At 41.8% G+C, this 24,475-nt stretch overlaps 1 protein-coding gene across 13 annotated transcripts in view; it reads right to left on the reverse strand.

Annotated features, from left to right (window-relative positions):
- Positions 1–24,475, reverse strand: part of SVIL (supervillin) — a 131,329-nt gene that overhangs the window by 82,984 nt on the left and 23,870 nt on the right. For 6 of the 13 annotated variants that reach the window (XM_021385499.1, XM_021385507.1, XM_021385502.1 and 3 more), the window contains one exon: positions 22,561–22,631. Coding sequence is in view for 7 of the 13 variants with exons in the window: in XM_021385500.1 (XP_021241175.1) it covers positions 18,175–18,247 (73 nt within the window). In the remaining 6 variants the exon portion in view is untranslated. Of the gene's footprint in view, positions 1–18,174; positions 18,288–22,560; positions 22,632–24,475 lie in introns of those variants that run through there. The other 7 variants (XM_021385500.1, XM_021385498.1, XM_021385497.1 and 4 more) reach the window with 4 other exon arrangements.

A 24,475-nucleotide genomic window follows, 5' to 3' on the forward strand; every position in this document is an offset into this window, starting at 1 on the left:
CGTTCTAGGTTCACTACTTTGTGGCAAAAACCTTAAAAGGAACATCCAGTAACTTGCATCGTTAAATAATGTAACAAAATGTGACCTCTCCCCCCAAAATAAAACTTACATTTTGTTTCTCTAAACTAATCCTGTTCACAGATTTTTATTATTATTATCATTATTATTTGCCTTAATATCTTATACTGTGAAGAAAATAAACAAGTATATTCTCCATACAGGATACTTCAGTTTTCAACTTTAGAGACTGCAGCAGGACTTTGGCTTCCTTTCAGTTATCCTTACTAAGAGGTAAGGTTCAGAAAATATGATAGTGAGAAAGAGAACTCAGAACCCCTTTCAGGTTCCATTAGGTAAGAACAATGGATAGATATATCCATCACCATCTACTGGTGCTACAAATATAGAATATCCCAAGTTGGAAGGGACCCATAAGGATCATCAAGTCCAACTCCTGGCTGGATTTGATATCTAAACCACTCCTATTTTTAATTCCTCTTATTCTGACTTCACAGAGCATGCCGGTTACCTCTGTCATAAATAAAAGCCACTTATATGATGCACAGCCAATCTACAAACAAAGCCCTTATCTTTCTCAGAACTGAGCCATTGGACTCCATTAAGCTCCAGTTAGATTATAGTTTTTCCTGCGACTTGTTCTACATCAAAAGCTTTATGAATGTGTATTGCTGCTACTCTGTTCTGGTCAAATATTAGAATTATATATTAGTTGAAGCTTTTAATATTAACTTCCCTGTGAACTTGTGGCACAGAGGCCATACTCAGTCTATCTCTGATGACTCAAGACCAGTTGCAAGGTGATTTTGTGTCCATCTTAGGTTTTCAGGACAACTCCTGAAATCCATAAGAGAGGTTACAAAGGCAGGCAGTGGCAGTGGTGGAAGGGCTTTACAACTAGTCACTAGTATTGAAAAAAATTTGAGAGCAGAACACAAAACCCTGCCTCCACTTCCAGCCACATGACTGAATGCATAGGTAAGCGAAGTGCCACATGAAAGGGACATTTTATCATACTTTTATCTTTCATAGTTTCTGAAGAACTGCCTTCAAGGAAGCTCAGACACAGATAAACTGTACCCTACAACATCAATGACCATGGAGGATGATGCAGTCACTCCTTCAATATATCCTATTTGCTGCTGACCTGTTCCCAACAAGACACTATTTTTCACTGCTGGGTCAGTAGGTTGGAGGCTGCTGGCTTGTAACAGGGGAAGACAAATGCTAGCACAACAACACCTCCTTTCCTGGCTCACAATTTATCCAAATTAGCTTTTCTGACCTACTCCTCCAAGCCAGAGCTCGGGTTGAGGGCTGCGGTTGGCTCTGCAGCCCTGGCAGCACTAGCAAGCTGCAGCTGAGCACACAGCCCAGCCCTCCTGGCACACAGCCCTGGGTGCAAGAAGGGGAGCAGGCTGCTTCCAGACCCCTCGCTGAGCCAGTGGCCTCAGCCGTTTTGAATACTGTAACTGATACGCAAAGTCAGTTTTGCATGAGAAAGACGGATATCTTAACTTTAAAAGCAATGGTTATAACAAGTTAATTTAGAAGCCATTTGTACAGACAGCCCATTAAAAGGAACCAAAAAGTCAGACAAGCAACTCAGAAGGTACTGACCTCTCCTGTAACATCTTTAATCTGGCATGGCTTTAGCTAGACATTAATCACATTAGGGTACAGCACCAAAGAAAAAAAAAATAGTGAAAAGTTTCAAAAAGAGCACTGAGAGTTTTGCTCTGCTGGCCACCACAGTGTGCAGCCAACACACGTTGACAGTGCACCATCAGAGGTATACCGAAACCACCACCTTGATAAAACAGCCTAATTCAAAGTTTAAAAAAGCATATTGCCAGCTTTACTAGCAGCACAAGTAAAGCATCCGTCACTCTGCAAAGCCTTGAAATTGTTTCTTAATGTTTCAACTCTGGATTTTGTTCCTGCTGAGGAAGAAAAAAAAAAAAGAAGAAGAAAAAAACCTAAAGCAACCAATCCACAGTTTTTGTTAGAAGAGATTTTATCTGATTTTGGAAGTAAATAACACGGGCTTTTTAAAACAAGAGAAACAGTAGTTTTTTTTCTTTTTACTATTTCACTTTCACTTGCAACTATGGGCTGACTGCAGGTAGCTCTGTAAGCTAACACCATAAGCTAAGGATGGAAACCAGCTGACAAAGAATGCCTGAAGCTACGTTTGCCCAATTAAGTTCCTTTAAATAATCCTGATTCTATTTGTGTGCAAATGAATCAGATCTTGAAATCTCAATTCTCAAAGAAAAACTATAAAAATAAAACCTTTCAAAGAGAAGACAGATAACTACTTGACACCTAGAACAGCCATGGGCTCTCCAGGTAACAGGTTTATAGCCTCCCCAGCCTGTAAACTCCTTATTTCTTTCCCCATTTAATCAATTACCTTCTCCTCCTCCCCCACTGCTGAAGGAACACCATACCAGCAAGATCCTCTCTGACACTTCAACACATATCTGATTGAACGGAGTAGTTTTTCATAACTTCTGCTTAACCTTGAAATCTGCTGCTTCTATTTCAGACTGATGAAGCGCTGGTGTGCCTGAAAGCTTGTCTCATTTTTTCCCCCCCTATACCAGCTGGTCTAATAAATTACCTATTCCTGTGTGAGCTATGTCCTTAGATCATACAGCAAAAACACTATCATGCCACTTCAAACTTACATTAAGCACTAATTCTAAACCTTCTGACTTAGTTAAAAACAAAAGTCACCCTAACTACTGCCCTGGATTATAATTCTCCACTCATCACACAGATGAGGGTATATACACAAGCAGAAGTTCACTTATTTAGTAACTTTCAGCAACAGAAATATTTCCTGACCAAATTGCTCCAAATATTTAAAATAAACATACTGATTGCACATTGTAGTAAGTTTGAGGTGACTCCAGGGCTGATGGTTAGGCTCTTAAACTGTTTGCTGCAGAGTATGAGCATATAACCAGTTTGCACGATTTAAATTTAAAAGCAACTTTCTCATTTCATTTGAGAAAGGGAAGGGGACCGAGGAGGAACATTTTGCTGCAGATAAATCACCTCTTTTCAGTTCGTGCGGAAAGGTCCTTTTTTTTCCCCTAAGGTCCGGCAGCTGGAGGCTCAGCTCCCACTCAGACATGCCTTTATTTGGAAACAATGCCGGAGCTCGCAAGGCCAGGCTTCTTCAGACACAGTGCCCGGCGAGCTAACAACAACTGGGCAAACTGAGTGGCAGCTCTGCTCAGTCGATACAACCACATGCTGCTCTAAACATCCCTGCACACAAACAATGCAGAGTGTATAGTCTGAAAAAGCAATCAAATAAGAACCCCCCGTAATTGCTTATCAATTGTTAAAGGAAAGAGAAGAATTGCAGAGACCAACATTCCTTACAAATCCAACAAGCTTTAAGCTCACACAGCTATGCTCTCTAAGATACTTGATGCCTGCATCACAGTGTCACCCTCAGTATTGCAACATTTTTCCTCGTGAGAACAGGAGCGCTCCAGTGTCTGCAGCCACACAAGCAGCACTGGTTGTGAGTGTGAGAAGGTTGGGCAGCTAACTGAAATGCTGCCAAATGACTGAGAATAAAATCATTAATGTTGGAAAAGTCCACTACGATCATCCAATCACCGACCCATCACCAAGCCCCTGAGTGCCACATCTCCACAGTTCTCAAACACCTCCAGGGATGGTGACTCCACCACCTCCCAGTGTAGCCTCTGCCAGTGCATCACCACTTTCTAAGAAGAAATTTTTCCTAACATCTGACCTGAACCTCTCCTACTGCAGCTTAAGTCCATTAAAGGAGGGGGAACGATTGTTCACGAGGGTGGATAGTGATAGGACAAGAGGGAATGGTTTTAAACTGAGACAGAGGAGGTTTAGGTTAGATATTAGGAGGAATTTCTTCACACAGAGGGTGGTGACGCACTGGAACAGGTTGCCCAAGGAGGTTGTGGATGCCTCATCCCTGGAGGTGTTTAAGGCCAGACTGGACGTGGCTCTGGGCAGCCTGGTCTAGTGGTTGGCGACCCTGAACAGAGCAGGGGGGTTGAGACTAGATGATCTTTGAGGTCAGGCCATTCTATGATTCTATGATTATTACCTCTCGTCCTAGCTTCAAACTGGGTACAATCAGTGTACCAAAATGTAGGAATCAGCTCACCTGTTGGCACTACACTCACCAGTTCACTGTAACTCTGGCAAGATGACTCCCCAGGATCACATCCCCCTTTCTTCCCACAGACAGGGAAGAGATGCTATTTTTACACACCTGCTGTTTATTTTCATCAAAGTGGGCCGGCCAGAACTAGAACTCAAGGCCAGCCATCTTCCTTACACCACTGTCTTCCATGGGTCACAGGGACAAGGGCAGTGAAGGAGCCCAAGAGACAACAGAAGACCCTGAGAATTCAAAGCTGTTCACCTCTGATGCTCACCTGACCTCACACCTGACATCAGGATCCATCTGAATGTCCTTTCTGTGCCCTGCTTTCTCTCATACCAAGGAATGCTCTCAGCTAGGAGGCTTATCATACCGTCAACAATTTTTATTTTTTGGAAAAAAACCACAGTCAAGTTCCATTCAGGTTCCCCTCAGCCTCCATCTCCTCCCTCTCAGACACTGTCAAGGTCATACGCAGAAATCTTTTTAAAATAAAATAAAAAAAATTAAAAGTCACTGAAGCAAAATAGAACTAGGAGATACCTAGGAGATAACTAGGAGATTTGATTGCACTTTCAACTTGCACAGAAAATGAACTTTTGTTCCTAAAGTCAAAGCTCACATTCTGTCGTCTTCATCTTGGATTATCCCTGTGCTGCTCCTGGAGCACTGGCTCAGTGTTGTTGAGCTGAGGAAAGATTATCCACTTTGACAGTGCTGTCCTCTTGTGCTGGGTGGGTCACCACCACCAAGGCGGTCTCCTGCTTCCCCCTTTTCTTGACCACAGTGTTCACAGAAACACCTGCTTGCCACGACAGACACAAGGTCCCAAGAAACCACTTGCACGCATCCCTTGGCAAACACTTGATCTGGTTATACCAGTCCCTGTGCCTGTGGGTACTGCTCACCTCAGGAGGGCAACCAAAGAATCTCTTGAGCCAGACATGATTCACATCTTCCTAAAAATGACAGTTCCCCATCTGGAAAGCCCAGACACTTCAGCCAAGAAAATCAAGTACAACAGCAACACAACAATGAGCCCGTGGTAGAATGAAGGGGAAATGCCTACTTTAAAACTTAATTTGCTAAGGAAAGGCCTGGACTTGAAACAAACAGCTTTTCTTCCCAGGGGACAGCCTTGTGATGATGGTTTGGCACCTGTTCAGTTCCTCCTCCCTGACGAGCAGCCTTGCTGCCTCCTGCACAGACGCAATCAACACCGTTTTGCCTGCCTGCAAGTTACATTTTTCAAGGCTCATCCAGAAGAGCCTTGAAGTTTGTTTCCCATCATAAACATCTTGCAAATGTGTACTTTTATTTTTTCTGATCTCACAAAGAGAGGCCACACAATGTCTTCGAGAGTGTAAAGCAGGAGGGGGTGAGTGGGAGAAAGACCGTTTCTGTAACTCACTTTTCAGCAAGGGACCAGAGCTGAAGAATAAGTATGGAAAGATTCATGCTTATTTAGTCATGCAAACCGCAAAATTACATACGTGGTAAATAAATTTGCCTTGCAGAGGATTCTGAAAGCCACTGTCAGAAGGCAGGTGGGGCTTCACACTCAAAAGCAGCCACTGCCTCTGTGGTCATCCCACAGCAAGGGCTGCTGAAGGCTGAGGTAAGAAGTGATGTTCCTTCTCTCAAAATTGAAGCAAGTCTCGCTAGACACTGTGATTTCCTTTTGCACTCCCCCAGTTTGCGAGCACTCTCACGAGCATTATTTCTCATACAGGATATTTCAAAATTCGAGGCTTCTTGTGATTTTATGGCTGTAGTGGCATCTCTATTAGATTTGCTCGCTGCTGAAGGTTTCCTCTTAAGTAAGATTTCAACTTCAAAACAAGTCAGAACTATTTCCTAAGTCCTCCCGAACCTTCCAAATCCTATTTAGCATGTTTTGAGTTTTGCAGTTGTTCTCAGACTTTTTGCTGTCATTTACAAAGTGCTTCATCCATGTTTACAGCATTTGCTGTTCCTTGCTCTGGCAAAAGGCAGGGGATGGTCAGCTGTTCCAATGCCTTGACCCAAACAAACAACTAGTTTAGTTCGGTTTAGATTTTAGCTTTACACCATATAAAAAAAATAAAAAATTCCAAGTATTATTTCTGTTCCTCTTTCTCCTACCAGCTGTGCTGATAAAAGGTTCTTGTGTCACAGATCTTGATTCAAGAACCACAATAGCATGTTCTTTCTTAGCATTCCCTCTATTTAAGAAAAGACATTTGTACTTCACTTTAAGCAGAACAGTAGCATTAATTTCAGGAAAATCCTAAAATTCAAGACCTGACTACCCTGATTTCATGTAGTTCAACACTTTTGCCTGTCGTACCACTGCAGGATCACATAGGATTTACTTCAGCATTTCTAAAGTTTCAACCAATACCATGGAGAAACACAGCAGGAAAAATAAGAGCACACAGACCATCAACAATAGCTAAAGATTTTTCAAATTGTTTCAGCCAAGCGAGACTAGAACTATGATCTCTGTAGCTCTCTCCAGCCCCCAGCAATTCTGAAAGCAATATAAGCTACTGATAAAATACAAAACAGAAATTAGGTATTTTTCATAGCTCTTTCAAGAGGCATAGAGTCTCTTAAAGCAACAATCCTTAAAAGTGAGTTATTGTGGTATTAGTATCCCCTGTAATAAGTCTAGTGCATGCTACAGATAAAACACCACATCTAACAACAACTGGCAATTTTCGAGAGAGCCTCTCCATGCTTCCCAGCCCAGCAGGGTACTTCATAGCAAGCAAGCCAGAAATCATGACCAACTCAGTAACAAAAGACACAATCAGCTACTGAACTACTCAAAGCTGATTTATTTACCCAGTAGCTAGATGTAAATACTCCTTCTCTACAGCAGTAGACCTTTAGTTCAGGGAATATATTAAGAGATTCAGAAGCTACATCCAAAGCGGTGGCTCCCTCTGATTACCGTACTGTGTAAAAACTATTGTGAGCCCAGGTTCAGCCTAGTTAGCCAAGAATTTTACCATCTCTATAATTAACTCTGGAGTCTGAGATCATCACCCCCTCAGGGTTCTCTTAAAATTTTAATAATCTGATTTATGAATATTCATTTGCCAACATTACACTTCCAGGGTTTTATGAAAACCCAGTGGCAAGTCGGGTCCTAAATAGGTTCCATTATTCTTGCTGCTTCCTTAGTGTATATATTATAAACCAATTTTATGCTGTCAGAAAGTGCATCAAGCCTGCAGTTGGTCCAGCCATCGAGGTTATTTCATAGAGATTAACAGGCACAGCAGACATTGGAGTGTTCCTGCGAAGGATGCCTATAAATCCCCCACTGGACATGATGCTTCTTCACAGGCCTCATTGGTTCTAGCCTTTAAGCCCTGTTCCTCCTTTATCTCCTCCCATTCCTCTCCTCCCACATGCCACTGGAATGAGAAGCCAGGCATACAGGAGCCAGCCCTTCAAAGTCTGCGGCCCTGTAAGAGCAGCCATGTACACCCAAAGCCCAGACCACGAGGGGTTTATGAGTTTAGGAGAGACAGCTATTTCATGCAGTCAGTTTGCTTCAGCAAATGCTGCAAGTCAGATGAAACTGGCACACTGCAACAGCTAAATAAAGTTTGTGACGCATCATTCCATTACTGAGAGACATAAACACTTATGTACTGAAATACATCATTTGCTTGACAATTGCTCTTCTTTTTGTTTTTCCCCCTCAGAACTGTGGCAGTGCTGCAGTGTAAAACCATTGACTTGGACATTATTGCGTTTCACAGATGTGTGACCCAACCATCCCCAGGTGCAAATCAGCTCCTTGTTCTGAAAGGAGACATCAATGAAAGCTCACAGAACAGGTGTATCAAAAGCTCTTCTGGATTTCAATCATACAACAAATGTTTAGAGCATCGTTTGCAAAGGCCTGTGGAATCTAAGGCTATGTTAAATATATTAAGTCAGGTATATTTTCACTCAATTATTTAGAAGCTTTCTCATAATATTCATGCGAGCTGGTAAGCAAAACCAGACAGCCAAGTGGTACTTGTCATTTCTCTCATCTATTCCTCAGCTGCACTTCTCCTTTGTCAGCAAAGAAGCAGCTCAAGAGTCTCAGAACTACTTTTGCCATTCCCTAGCAAAATGAATTTAAAGAGATATTTCTGAAGGCGCTGTCAAACCTTACCTTAGAACAATTTATGCAATTATGTGGTTTTCCCCTCACTGTCACCACTACAGAGCAAGTACATAAAACGTTTTGATTTGTTATAAACAAGCATTCAAAGTTTCTGCTTTGTTTGGGTTTCTGCTCCAAATATTTAAAAAGCGATGGAAAGATCTCTGTTTCAAAGAGTTATTTCCATTCAGCAAATGCAGTATTTAAAAGTACCTCCAAATGGAACCTGCAGGCCACTGAATGCTAACAGGGGAAAAGAAGGTCAGAAACACAGATAAAGAATAACTTAAGTAATAAAAGGGTATAGTCCTTGGAGCGAAAGGAAGGGGAAATCAGAGACCAGCAACTCAAAGGCAGTCAAGAAGAAAGGTCAGAAAGTCTTGAGGGATGTAATCATGATCTTGTTTTAAAAAGGGAAAGGCTAAAATTGCAACTGATACAATGGCCTATTGGCCAGTCCAGAAACTTAGAAGTACCATTAATAAAATGATTTACAGAGTATCACTTGAGATTTTTTGCTTCATGCTTCCTTTAGCTCCTAGGCCATAGCTTTGTGAGTTAGAATAGAGCCATAAATTCTTCCCAAAACCTGCAGAAAAGCTCCAAGACTACAGGCAGTCCTTGCACTGGCCAGAGTACAGCACCACTGTGATTCAGCTACACTATTTCTGGTTGCTTCTACAGAGAAACCAGGCTATTTGGCTGTATTTTTTTTTATTCTGAGACCTCTTTGGGGAGGGAATAATTTAAACTATGTCTTCGGAACACAAAGCCCTGTTGTCAGTCACCAGCAGCTTGTTTGCCCCAACAGGGAACAGAGATAGATCCTGTGTGGTGGAGGGGGAAGGGGAACATTTTCCTTCTAAGGGAGCTCCTTGAGAAGCAAAATATTGTTATTGTTTTTAAGCAACAAAAAAAGTGTTACAATAAATTATTTCAAGAATCTCTGAGCTAGATTTTTGCTTTTTTAAGAGATCTAGAAGGAAGAAAAACAAACAAGTTTGCTCTGCTCTTCTTTATTTATTTTTATGGACTTGCAAGCTAAATCCTTAGCTCACAACAAAACCACGTTTGGGTTGCTGTCAGCCCTTAAAGCTGAAAAGCTACACCACTTGGCAGCTGACTGTAGGAAGGACCTTCAGCTACATGGAAAAACAAGATAGGCAGGGTAAAGCTGGATGCCCAGGGTTTTTTTGGCATCCAATTCTCTCACAGGACAGAAAGCTACATTGGCAATGGTTAGGGTCCTGCATTATGTAAATACTTCCTAATGCTTACAGCTTGTCTGCCTTGCTGGACCACCCAGACAGTACAGCCTGGTGGCCATAGGAACAATACAGCCAACTGTATTGTGTCTTACTGTATTGTACTTAGAACCCTAGGGAACTTACAGAACGACTCCTCTGTGTCAGAAGAGCCACGCGCCTGCACAGCATGGTGCAGCAGAGCATCACTGTGCAGGCACAAGCATGGCCTGTCATGTTCAAGTTTCAGCCTACCAGTCTTGTAATGTGCAAGGGCCATTCTGAAGTTTTGCTCCTCTGCCAATGGGAACCTTTTGTTCAGTTAAAAAAAAAAAAAAAAGGCTTGCAGAAACAACACAAACACCAGAAAACGACTTTGAAATTCAACCAATCATTGCATGCTGCAAGAGAGAAGCAATTTGGGAGTGTTAATCAACCTGGAGCCAATTAAACTTGAGCTACCTGTTACTTCCTTCAAGTTGCATTTCAACAGTCACTGAATCAAAGATGAAGGAGTAAAGCATCCTAAGGTGCTGAACACTGTCAGGTACGTAACACATGAGGGAAGTCATGTCAAGCAGCAGTCACTTACACCTCCTAGGGTGTAATCCCATGATGCTATACTCAGATTAAATCTTAGACTATTATCCCAGCATATCAACCCTGTCTGTTTCCAGCAGAGAGGCGACCCAAAGATCCTGTTTAAACCAGCCTATTTATCCAATCAAGACAATAAAAACAAAAGCATGTGAGAGCTCCTCTTGAAGCAATTCCCTTGGTTCTCCTTGAAACCAACTCCAGGTTTCAGCCTCAAAGCCTGGTCCCTTATCCTCAGTTGCACCCAACCTCTGTTCTCACTGCTGTCTCTCCATCTCCCCCAAGTTTTGCACAGGGACCAAATGGCCCACTGTGACAGGATGCTTCCTGAGCTTGGAAGACAAGCCAGAGCAACCAAGCCTAGCAGTGCTTGCTCTATCTTTAGTGTTTGCTTAGAGGAATGTGCACAGAGTCACCTTCTTTCCTGGCAATTACTTCCACAGATCCACGCTACCATGACATATCACTGTCTGCACGCAGTCTCACATCATCATAGACAATTGCAAGTCACTCATAGAAGTCTATGCAACTACTGGCCCCATGTTTAACTCAGAAATACACATCCATTTAGTGTTTCAGCACAAACTGGCAATTTCTCTGCTGGGTTCAATAAAGTTGTGAAGCTCCCAAGATATCGAAATTATTTGTCTTTGGTATCTGCACTTCAAAATAATGCCCTCACTTTACCTTCATCTGTTTTTAATTAAGTCCAAAGAAATCAGCACAGGCAGCATATAAGCCTCTGCAATTCAAGACAAAAGTTTACTTAAACCTCATTGGAAAGGTGCAGAGGTGACTTATTTTAAGCAGAAGACTGTTCAGACCAAAGTACCCACCATGCTCTTTCAGAGGGACGAAGCAGAAGCAAGGAGACAACTGAGCAACATGAACACGGGGCTAGAAGGAATAGCAACAGGCTTAGCCCAAGAATCAAACTTAAAATGAGAGATAAGCTCTTTCTGGCATAAGAATATTAAGAATATCAGAACAACAGCACAACACTCGCACAGCACTGTGCAGCTAGATGGTGAACTGTGGCAGATGGAGAGAACAGTTCAGGAGTAATCTGGGGGGTAACAATGACCTGGATGGATTCCTAAAACAGTATTTTAAAGGAAGGCTGTCATTTCCACCATTCTCATCTGTGAATCCAAACCATCAGCTGCCTAAAGCAGTCAGAAGAAAAAACCCTGTTATGCCTAGCCTTAAACATTGGCAGGAACATGACCCAGTAGGTGTGCTTGAATATACCTAACATATGTGGGCAGCAACCATGGTTACTTTTATTAACTCAGCTGACAGTAGGAAAGAATGTTGCTGGCTTCACCAAATGGTGTTCAAACTGTCTAGACATTTCCACAGTAAATAGGGAGGCCTAAATTTGAAATTTATGAGCCAGAAATCTGAACCTCCACTTCAAGAGATGGCCCTAAACACCAGTCTACAAGCACATGAACTGCGAGGCAACTCTTGAGATTCCTTGCTTCAAAGAGGGCAGCTGTGAAGAGCACAGAAAGTCTTATTGACGATTTTATGTTTTTCTGCAATTAGCAATTGCTATAAATCCTCCTAGTTAACGTTTGACAAATGACTAGCTCAGAGAACAGAAAGTTGGACTGAAGTGTGCTGGACAACCTGATGCTATGTTTTCACCCTTGACTCAACCATTATGCATCATTATATCCAGCATATATACATAATCCTAATATCCCAGAACATGATTAACACTGGAAAAACTAAGCCTTTATGACTCTGAGTGCCAGGATGGATCCTTTTTCCTTCGCGCACCTAAATGGGACCTTTACGCATAAAGTGTTCTGACTTTAATAACCGATGAGAACAGAATTGCCAACCACTTGCATATATGTGAGCTTTCTAAACTTCCCAACTATTAAGTTACCAGAATTCTTAGCTGAACGCTTCTCTCTCTTTATCTGGCACCCAGTATGCTACACATGAGTTTACGGTCAAAGCTCTTCTGTTGAGCTCTGAGATACTTCAAGACAACCAATTCTTTGCTGCTGCTTCAAAGAACCTAACCTAACCAAGCTCTCCATAGCTCCAATATCCCGTTTATCCTAATATCGCTGTGAGATCTCTGGCTGGACAGCTCACTTGAAATGCAGAGGACAGCAAGTAGCTCGATGAAGACTCAGCTCCTCCTCTACTTTGGCTGGGACCAGCACCATTAGTTTGCCTGGCTCTTCACTGCATCACCCACATCTGCTGATGTAGCCTGTACTGGTTTTGTTGTAACTGACATCAGAAGCATTTTTTTATCATCAGTTACCCAATGCATTCTTACCTGCTTAACATAGATCCCAACTAGGACATACTTTGCTCATTAAAAACCAGAGACCTTCCAATGCATCAGTTAACTCTAAACTGGCTAGCAGAGAAAGTAGCAAAAACAGTAAATTCAAAAGGGGAGAAAGTTTTGCCTACTGTTGCCCTTGACAGCATACTATTCCCCACCACGGTGCCAAATGGAGGTTTCTGTGTGGAGAAACAGAAGCCTAAGTCTTTTGCAAGAAACAGCAGTGCCTCTGGAAAGCAAACAATCTTAGACACCCAGATCCTGCAAACTGTCCTGCTTTTTTGAAGTTGTAATGAAATTGCCATGCACAAGAGCCAACAAACTGGAGAGCAAAGATGCACTCTAGTAATGGCAATTTAAACTAAATGAGCTTGTGCAATTTTCACTGATGTTCATGATACGAGAGGCTTCACGCATAACAGCATGGCTTGTCAATCTATTGTAGGCAAGGAAAATGACAATATTGCACACATTTTGTACAAATGTACAGAATTCTACACACTGTGGTAAATGGTTTTCCTAAACAAGTGTACTAAGACGATAAAAAAGCTTTCAAACCACTTCATCAACATAACTCTGAAGAAGACAAAAACCTCAGTTCAGAGGGTGTTACAATGTAGGCATGGTAACATACATGTCCACACAGGGAACCAGCAATAGGCTCCTCCAGCCTCTGGAAATGTCTTTGTGACAAATGGCTCAGCTCCACCACCTCCAACTCTGCTTGGACTCACTGTGAAGAAGAAATGCATAAACTGCAGTTTCACTTTTCCTCCCCCTCTCTGGGGCTTTACATGCAGATTATGTTTATGCTGTAATCTCTCTTCTCTGTACAAAAAGCAAAGATGGAATTGCTGGATCAGAGCTCCTTGCCTACCCCCCTCTACCTTCATCCCATTGAAACCATCAAATATAAGGAATTTAGCAAAGAAATGTCAAATACAATGCTGTAGTCCTTCAGAATAAGCCCTTAGAGATCTGAAAATCTCCTTCATATTGAAGACTTCTGCCAAGAATGTCATTTAGCAATGCAATCAAGATAAAACAGCATTGGAACAGGTAGAATTAATGCTTAAAGTGACTAACTAATCTCCTCTGAGATAGGTACCAAGGAAGAAAAGTCTACCTGTTCCAGCAGTTTAAACATCTGCTGCACAAAGAGAGGCTGATATTATTACTTCTCATCAATTCCTGCACTACACCATTGGTGCTCTTCAGGCTGAAACCCAAGTTAGGGACTCCTAGTCTTGTGCAAACCCAGGGGTAGCCAACTTTCATATCCGCTGTCTTTGTGGCTTGTTTTAAGGTTTTAGATACCTTCTTGCACATTTACAGGAGCACAACACAGGCATGCTAAAATGATAAATTTACATCAACTTGCTTTTTAAAATGCAAGCAGCAAAATATAAAAAAATCACCTATAAAGAAGGATAATTATTAAAAATACTAATGGAAAAATACCTTTTACATTGCTTCCAGTTTGTAAGTTACGTATCTGTTAATCTCAGACAAAAACTAACAGATAATCAGAATATTCTTTTTTTCCCCACTGCCTCTGCAGGCAGAAGGATCTAACCTCCTACAAAATCTACAAATAGAGGCGAGTATTTAAATGGGTATTAGCCAAGGTTCATGTAAGAAAGGTTAAAAATATACATCTATTTTTTTCAAATAAATAATCCTTGCACTGAACTGCTAAAAATACTTTTTAAACATTTAGATACATTTTGTCTTCTAGTATTCTCTAGGCTAAAACACATTTTTACAGAATTCAGAATAAATATTTTAGACCCATTTGACAGACAAATACATATTTACAACCCAAAGAAAAAGGAAGATGTCCCTAAATTGCTAGCTCCTGAAAGGGAAACAGAGGCAATGAGTAACCTATTTTTAAAACTTATTTCCTTGTTAAGGACACTCTTCTTGCATTTTTGGAGACCAAAATACAACACTTGGAACACCCTTGAAGTGAGGAACCTCCTCTTCCCCCCAGCCCTCACAGTGCTCCCCATTAGCAGCTGATCCTGCTACAGGAGTGGATGGAAATGCAATGCCAGTAACTTTCACCTGTTGTGTCCTAGTAATGTTTAAAAATAAGGGAATGGAAAGTTGGACGAAGCTTTCTTCAGAACACTCCAAGCCTCAGCATACAACAGTTACCTCATGCAGCAGCATCCACTATGTATACAGAATCTCTCAAACAGGACAAAATAGCTACTGGAAAAGTTTTGTTTTTATGAGTCTTCTTATAGCTGCTTGTAGCGCAGTGCCTAAGGTTAATGTACAAAAACTAAAAACGATTCACCTCACACATGAAACAACCAGCAACAGGACCTTCCATTCATAGCTGAATGAACTCATCCTCCAAGCAAAACCACAAGAATAAAAACACAAAATGCCTTAAGGAGGGCTGGTTGAGTGGCATGCACAGGCTGGAATAAACCCACTTGCATTTCAACCTGACAAAGCCTCAGACTGGCCCAGGCGGTGCCCGCACGCTCTGTGAAGGACATACCACTTACTTCAGAATCCTGCAAAAATCCACTTGCCTGCCCTTATGCAAAGGAGGAAAGAAAAAGGTTCAGATGCAGCAGAAGGGATCAGCCTTCTCAAAATACTTACTGATAACTCCTGGAGCACTCGTTAGCCAAGAATTTCATGATTCTCGTTTTAGAGAAGTTTCTCACTTCAGCTAAGGTTCCTTTCCAAAGGACTAATGCTCACCGCTAATAAAACGGAAAAGTGACTTCACAAAGTTACCAGATATCAACATGCAAGGCTGGCGAGTACATGTGCAGTCAAGATGATTCAGATAAGTCAGATAAATTTAGAACAACGCTTTCCTAAAAGCATGCGTTCACCAAATGCAGTGCATACGCAGGAGCTATATTCCAAGCGCTGATTCCAAACATCAGAACAAAAAATTTATTAGTGAAAATCTCCTTTTAAGAGTTCGCTGCCATCTGAAGTCCTCAACAATGTTACTCCTCGATCTGCCTTTAGTATTTCCATCCATCACTGGATTTATCCACATAAAAAGCTATAGGCTCTCCAGCCTCGGAGGACTAAGCCAAATGCAGTGTGGCAACTTCGCATAGGACCAGCCTTTTATGGTTGGAACAGTAGAGCTTTGATACAGCTAATCTACCATAAATAGCTCTTGAAACTCAGAAGGATCAAATCAGCTGTTGCAACAGTCCCAGCCTGTAGCTGCTTCAAATCCAATTATACTGTCAGCTCTGTCTTGCAGCTTTCCTTTTTACTCCCCCCATCCACAACTTTTAAAGTCTTGCTCCTCCAAGAAATTAAATGCTGCAGGGACAGATGTGACAGAATAAAAAATGTTTCATAAAAACTGAAACAAATAAGATGCATTTTTACAGTTCTCTTAAGGAGAAAAGGTTTGGCTGGGTTAAAACATCTTGAGTGTTTGATGCCAGTAATTTTTTTAAATCAGCCCCTACTTGTAACACAAACATACAATCTGAAATAAGTAAACAGTTCCAAGAACAGTTGGCTCAGCCTTAAAAGGTGGGTAAAAATAAGCAGATAAAACTTCATGGCTTGCTATCCATGACCCAGATTAAGGTACTGAATTGCTTGCATATTTTTATTGTAACTTAAACACAACTGTGAAGCACTAGAACTCACTGTTAAATCCTTATATTACAATGTTTCCTTTCTAGATTTTTGAACCATTTTCTCATGGAGAAGCTCAGGACTAAAATTTCAGAACTCTTAAATACCTGGGAGCTTTCACAATGAGTGCTTGCTAACAGTGTAAGTCAACAGAACTGTGAAAAGCACCCCAAGGATTGCCAGAGCCCTGCAACCCTGAGCACTCGGTGCAGTGACACTGCTCTGAAAGGAGATACCCTTTGGATCTGGGGGAGCACAGATGAGCAGCATTATCTTTACGGTTCACTTCACAGTGCAAAGCAGCAGCACACAAGTACGTAAGGATACATAAACAACAGATGTATTTTTAACTGTGTGTTATTAACATCTCCCCAGTCTTTCCAAAACAAAGAGTTAAATTACTCCAATACAGTGCAGGAACTCCAGGACTCCAAAAGGGATGATGTGCCCTGTGCTCGAAGTCTGAATCCATACCTGCTGGGAGCACTTTCAGCCTGCACATTGCCTCCTGTAATACTGAGCACAACATCTAGCACAGACATCGGTTCTTCTTGCACAAGGCTGAGAGAACAGCATTACTAACTCCCAGTGCTCAAACTGCTTTCGGAAGGGCCAGAAATTTGGCTCCTACAGAAGCTAATTAAAGTGAAAAAATAAAATATAAAACATAAAAAATAAGCCCATCGTGGAAAATTCTGTACTCCTTAATCAGCTATGTGCCACCTCACTCCTCTCTGAGCTTCTGTTCATCTTATCATCTCAATTAAAGGGCCTGGGCTTTGCGAAGTATGCAACATACATCGAACGCAGGAGTCACCGCTTTCAATCCTGTCTGCAGTGACGATGGATGACAAAGTAACTTCAGTTAAGTGTGGGTGGGTTAAATGAAGCGGTTTGTTATTTCCTCCAGTCTGCATGGAGAACCCAGCTGCATCACCTTCTGCAAGTCTTAGAAAAGTCAGAGTTGGAAGTGGGCACAGAGCTTCCCTTTAGGCCCTAGCAAATGCCCAAACAAATTAGTTCAGACGTACAGGGGACAGAGAGCTTTTCATTAGCACAGAGTAAACTGAGCATGTGACAAGTAGATTAAACAGACTTGCAAGATGTGCCTGAATAAGTTTATCACTTCGGACGCTGCTTGTAGAACTTGTCACATTGTGCTGCTTCTGCACACTGGTGGAAAAGTAGCTGAACCAATTGCTGGCAAAAGTTCACCAGAGCTCTTAGAATGCAGCAAGCACGCTTACAACTGGTAAGGGAAAGAGCAGTCGTCAGCACACTGCCAGAGCACAAGTGCTGGTGCTTTATGCCCTACCCATAACCATTTAACAACTTAGAACTTTTCTTGCTGAGGAATTTCAAGGATGCAGGCTATGATATGGGAACACAGCCCCCTCCTCAAGGAGCACAACTGGGATTCCTTGTTTCTTTTAGACATACCACCCTACATCTTACTGCTGGCATTCATCCTCCCTACCACAGAGGGCATTATGTTAAAGATTTCACTTCCATGGCAAATTTAAAAAAAAAAATCCTGCACGAGCTCTTTTCACACATACTTCCTTAGCTATAAAAACACAAACCAGAACTGATCATCGTGGGAATGCAGCATTTCCTTCTCTTTCCTCCCTAGCACAAGATTTCTGTAAGCACAGAGTAGAGCAAGCTACAGTCAACACATTACTTTGTTTCTAGCTCTTTATGGAAAGTGTAAAATCTGACTTGTATCCTACCAAAAAAGTGAGCTACTTCTCAGGCCACAGGTTTTGTCTCAATGAAGACAGAAGTACGCATAAACAAACACAACTTTGGTACCATGGTCTTGCACTGCAAGAGAGGTTATGTGCTTCTGTGAATAACAGTCAAGAGAAACCACACAGCAGAGCACACACAGCTTGAAGTAGGCATGTCTTTATTTAACATTCAGCTTCCTAGTTTACAGCTATCTTTTTTGCAGCTGGGGACAGCAGGGAAAGGCAAGACTTCCCAGAAAAATCAAAGACAAATTTAATAACAAGCAACTTACCAGCATCCATTGTTAGAATCATGACCCCACTTCTGCGTCCCAGGAAGCAGGAAGCCTTACCCATCCAGTGCATGCGAATGACTCAGAAAGACTGCATGGCTTTGTTTCAGCTTATATCTTCCAGCTCATTCACCCCTCCTCCCCCGTGTGGGATAAAAGTGATGCCTGTGCCTGACCACCCCCATTGGCTCAGTTCAGAAGCCACTCATTCAGCACATTCAAGTTGCTGTGAGAGGCTAAAATGACCCATAGAGAAATTCTTATTTATCTTTTTTCAACCCAACCCACTTTTTGTTCTTCTGAGAGAACAAGCCATTCATTGTTTCACTATCAGACACATGCCGCAGTTGGCGTGATTGTCACAGGGCCAGACAATTGCCTGTGCTCTGAACTGGGAGAGGTGGGCAGCAGGGAGGGCAGGGAGGTGCCCCGCAGCCCCAGTTCCGCGGCACAGGTTGGCTGTGGAAGTAAGGACATACGTTTTGTGCCAAAGTCCATGCCCTCCAGCCCAGCTTCTCTTCAATGCAAGCTGCATACACCCCCAGACTGAGGACCTCTGGTTTGCCAGGGAGGATTTACTCATCCATTTTATTTTTAAATAGGCAGATAACTGTCTCAATGAAGAAGCACACCCAAACTCTATAGGTTAAACTCAGCAGGAAGGAAAGCTTTATTTATGTTTCTTTATTTGTTTGTTTAAATCTGTAGGGTTTCTTAAATATAATAGCTGGTATGAGCTAGGCTCTGCCCAAAGAATTTGGAAAGCTGTTACAATCTATTTGTAAACCACCACCCCAGAGAGATAATACAGTCTTAAAAAAAACAAACCGTATCACAATGTAAGTGCAATTCTATCTGATTAAGAGACATCTCAATCCTTTGTTAACTTTGATCATACAATATGATTGTATGATCTTATATACTTTTAGGATCTAAAAGTAAAAAACATGCATTCGGAAGGAGAGAAAGCGGAGAGCATTTGTCTCCTTCTGTACCACACAGTCCTCAAGAACTTACTGTGCAGCTCTGAAAGGCAAGTTCCTGCATCTCACAGCGTGAGGTGTTGACAGACATGGTATCTGTGCTTAGAGATTCAACAAACAGTGAATGAAACACTGGTGCTCTTCATCTTTTGATAAGAACTACCTTTTCTAAATAAAGCATGGACATATTAGGCTGCCATTTCACCACATTAGTCACCACTAGATAACCTAAGATTCATAACTGTGATACAACCACAAGTGTATTTTGGAAGTGTTGCTTGTACTTGTTGAAATAAACAGAGCTCCCTTTCCTCCCCTCCTGTTTTTAGAACAGGTATCAGTTGCAAGTCTCACACACTAACGTTAGCAAGGCACTAGTGAAGTTAGAATCCACAATTCAAAGGAATTAGCAAAAGCATGATAATTGAGTCATCGCTTCTCAGATTCCTTTACTTTCCCTTCCTTTGCACAGCTCCACACCAACAGCCTTGAGTCATCACAGTCTGGGGGAAACAAAATACTCCTAAACACAAACATTTCTGATGTTTTCAGTGGGACGCTGCAAGAAGAGCTTTGGAAAGAGGCAAGGGTAATTCAGATCCTAGAAAACAAACCCCAAAGCTTTCAGTGAATGGAGATCAAGAAACCATTTCCCAGGTAGACAGATTGCTCCTCAAAAACTTTCTACAAGGTCTCTGTTTTCAGAAGAAATGTTGGATTAGTGAACCAGTGGTTCCATCCAAAGTTTACAGCTCTCAAATTGCTCTTCTGTTGATCACAATCAATAGCCAAGGACATATGGCAGCAACCCGTGCCATGTGCAGAGATGCATGCTGAACTTTTGTGAATGACATAGGGCATAGCTTCCTTCCTTACCAATAATGATTCATTTGAAGAGGAGTGCGGCAGTGTGGAAGATGCACTCTCCACCTACTCCATCTTTCTTAACTTGGCAACATCCCTGTTAAAACTTCACAATGATCTAGACAAACCAACAAAAAAGACAACAAAAACCCAAGTTTTGAGTATTGCACGTCAAGCACTGCAATCCCAAAGCCTGAGAGAAACTCCATGGACAAAATAACCAAAGACTGGTCCTTACTCACAAAGTACAGCGTGAACAGTGAGAGCCCCCACACTTTGTACCTAGTCACCAGGCTAACCCAATGCTAACACAGTCATCTTCAGGCAAAGTGAGCATGAAAATACTCTAGTCACAACAGGTACCGCACCAAATGCACGCATTTCAACAAACCACTCTCAAGAGGATTAGATTCCCTGCATGTTTGATTTTTGCAAGAAGCCCAGTACTACTGTTCTGCTGCAGTAAAACGCAGAAGTTCAAACAAAATATTCACAAAATAAAGAAGCTTTACATCAGTAAGAAATTGTGAAATACTGCCTGGTGTTATTGCTTAAACAGCCTACTTCTGCTTACTTTCAGAAAGCACGCAGCTGAGAAACGTGAAGTCAATGTGCTTGCGCTAAATATTTTCAGAGGAAGTTTTACACAATTACTCGTATCAGAATTGTCAAGATTCAATTCATTTTTCATGACCATGCATATGTAATCTTTTGGGAACTGTGGTCAAGTTTCATTTTTCTATTGCAATCCTTTCCAGCTTGTCAAGCTCTACAGCACGTATGAGCGTACGCACTGTCCTCAGACCTTTATTCAAGCCTTTATTCAGACTTCCATTCTTCACAGCATGTTCTCACTGCCTTCAGTAGCTATGGCAAGTTGCAAGAAAAGAGTTCTCACGTAATTTTGGAGCAACATCTGAAACAGTGCCCAACGTACCTCTGAGAAAAAACAGAGCCTACCTGTTGTGAGAGAAATAGTGAGACCACAGCTCTTACAAGGCATTACAGCCGGAATTACAAATCAGTTCTGTTTCAGGAAACTTACGAAATCATGACAGGATTTTGTATCTGTTATTCTGCTGATACAAAGTAGTGAGATCCTCCTCACCATCATCTCCAAGAAGTCATGTCTCTCTACTCACAGTAACTATACAATTATCAAAGAGCAAGTCTAATCCCAGGCTCAATACCAGTTGTGGGAGCTGTCATTATGGAAGTGGCAGGACCTGATACACATACACACACACGGAAAAAGTCCCTTTTGTTCTTCATTTGTGTGGGGAAATGCTTTCCAATTTTCTGTGGGAAAAACTACCACTGCACATGCGAAAGACCTGGCTGGACTAAACACCACTTCAAGCTTTCAAATAACAGAGAGCTGAAATGTGTTTAAAGCGATACATATCAATAGCTTTATATTTCCAGAGCGTTTTGCAAACAAAAGGCATTTTCTTTGTTGGTTTTATCTGAGTTCCCAGAACAGCTGTCCTCTATTACAGAAAGATTAGGTGCTACAAGTGAAGAACTCATTTCTCTTCAGTAAAGGGGAAACAACAGATGAAAGTGAAGGAGAAAGATTCTCTCACCACACCATTTGTTTTCAAACAATGACAGCACAGGGAATCATGGGCCTATTTATAATTTTAGCTTTCAAAAAAGAATCTGTGCAAAGCAGGGATGACACCAAAACACAGTGCTGAGCACAACTAAATGAGGCTGGCAACAAAGTACACTGCTAGTCACTTTCATAGAGCAGATCTTTAATGCCTTAACACCATATATTCAAGTCACACAGCTGCAGCCTGCTCTGTGATGGCTGGAGAACTGGTACCATACCTCACTCATTACAGAAGAATCTAGAAAGTTATTTAGATTCAAGAAAACAACATCAAGCCATAAAAACACATGTGGCAGGACCAGATTCAAGCATCTTAGTAGTCAAGAACCAAAATAACTGAATTAAGTTGCAAATGTATCACAGAACTGTAGGGGTTGGAAGGGACCTCTAGAGATCATCACGTCCACCCCCCCCCGCTAAAGCAGGCTCCCTACAGTGTACAACATCAAGGGCGGCCTACAGATCTGTAACTAAAATGTTAAATTTGACAGAAATGCCATTAGAATGGTTGAAATTATTTTAACACACAATTGGAAGAGGGAACGACAGCAGATGCCTGCTACCTATTCATTGAGGCAAAGTTTTGGGAACACCTATTGTCACTTCCACATCGAATAACATTTTGTCTTAAAGCAGCAGCTGCATTTACAAGGTATTTAAGTAACATCCATCTTTCCTGAAGGTCACAAAGGCTACTCAGGGATCTTAACTGTTACATCACTGCATTTTACTAATGCTATACCTTACACGTGTATTAGGAGGCATATGTGGATTCTTCTTTAAATGTTTGGTACAAACTCTAGGAAAAAAAAATAATTAAAAAAAAAATAAAAAAAGAAAAAACAATCACCACTACCACCATCAACAAAAAAGCCACAGTTCATGGTTCAGATCAGCACACTTTTTTCAGCACAGACTCACCTTAAATCCCAGTCATCCAGGCCTTAATCTCCAGGTAGATCTGTATCACCATGACCAAGGCAGTCCTCCTCCTACAAGAAATAAACACAAAGAAGTTTGGGTAAGAACCCCAAGTGTACATCCTACGGTATGAAAACAACGCTAGAACTCCAAGGCAGTTGCACAAAGGGCTAAACATGGGGATGAGAGCAGATAATATTGTTACCTCATTCATTCATATAGGCAAGATCATCAGCACAAGCAACAGCACTTTTCAAAGCATATCTATTGATGTACTGTAGCTATGTTCATATGGAAAGAGAGGGTTTGCATGCTTACAAGGAACCCTGAGGAGCCTGACCCCTCAGGTAAAGTCAGAGCCTTTAACACAAGACACATTCTTGAACCACCAATTTCTCCAGAACCTGAGCTTTTACTTCAGCACCTCACAGAATGTAGTCTGTGTTACACCTTCCAGTAAGGTCAAGCAGCACTGAAAATAACACAAAGATCACATCATCTACCACATGACTGTTATCCTCAAAATATTCAATTTCAACATCAACGGATGCAGCTGGAACAGCCAGTTCTCCTTCCAGAGCCTCAGCAACTGGGATACAGACCTGCAGCCTCTGCTAGGAGAGAGCACCAGCACAGTCAGCAAGAGCAGCCTGCCCACAGTCCTTGCCACAGGGCCTGCTTCCTGGTCCCCACATCTTCAACCACAGCTGCTTGTGTTTGCTTTGATAAATATAAACCATCTCCAGCTCTGCCTGTAATGCAAACTGCCGTCCTGCCCGCTGACTTTGCCCATGTGGAGATTCGTGTTGATGCAGCATCCGAGTTAGGTTGTTTCAAAGTAGCTGAATTATCCTGGCACTGAACTGTCCTTAAGGATGCCAACCCTTGAACTCATTAAAAACCCACAATAATCAACTGCTCTGCAATTGCTATTCTATTTTCTACCACTAACATGGCAGTTTCTTCCCAAAGAGAAGAGCCCTCTAACACAAACACCTGACCTCCGTGAGACTGCACCTGATGCTGAACAGACTGTTGTCTCCTTCCCTGTAGCAACAGATCGAAAAACCAAATTTTTATTCCTGTGGGGTGAGGCTCAGCTTTTCCGTATGTCATTCTTAGGTGGCAAATACATTGCTCAAGTCCTTCACTTCCACAGTTGCTTCATTAAACTTTCTGTTTTAATCAAGTAAGAGGCACAAAAGGAAGCCATGATACTCCGAGCAACCAGAGCAACAACTGCTTGGAGCAGTCAGATCACTGCTCTGTGTCCACTGCAGCTGCTGAACATGTCAGACACTAATAACAGCATGTAGAGAAGAGGTCAAAGCAAAAATAATTCACTGAAAAGGCAGAAAGACAGATAAGACAGGAATTTTGCTTGAGTTTGGAAAAATTCTCATTTTAGAAAGCAAACAAAAGACTACCTCGGAGTCCATCGGACCAGGAAAGGGAGCAATTCAACTTGCTCCAAATGTTACACAGCTGTTAACACATTTTAATTAATTCTCTTTTCACTGTCTACTCACATTTACCTTCTTATTTTGGAATAAACTACTCCAAAATTCCTCGAATATGGTAAACCACATGCTATTCCCACTTCCAACTTTCCGAGGAATGCTCATTTGAAGTGAATGAATGACAGAGGCTTTCTGTCCTTAAATAGAAAAGCCAGGGATCTGAAATGTAGCTATATGTTTGGTCAAGTACTTCATGGGTTTCCTGGAAGTCACTGTGAGGTGGGACCAAAAACAGCATCTATAGTGCACAGTATCCAATGAACCTAGCGTGTGCTGCCACTGTTCCCGTGGCACATTTCATTACTTCCTCTGATTTGGCAAATGCTACATTTGTGTATTGAAACAAAAAACAGAGAAAACAGCAGCACTGCAGTTTCGAAGGCTTGTAACTTTGA

Source organism: Numida meleagris, chromosome 2 (genome assembly GCF_002078875.1).
Source record: "Numida meleagris isolate 19003 breed g44 Domestic line chromosome 2, NumMel1.0, whole genome shotgun sequence".
NCBI classification, from domain to species: Eukaryota; Metazoa; Chordata; class Aves; order Galliformes; family Numididae; genus Numida; species Numida meleagris.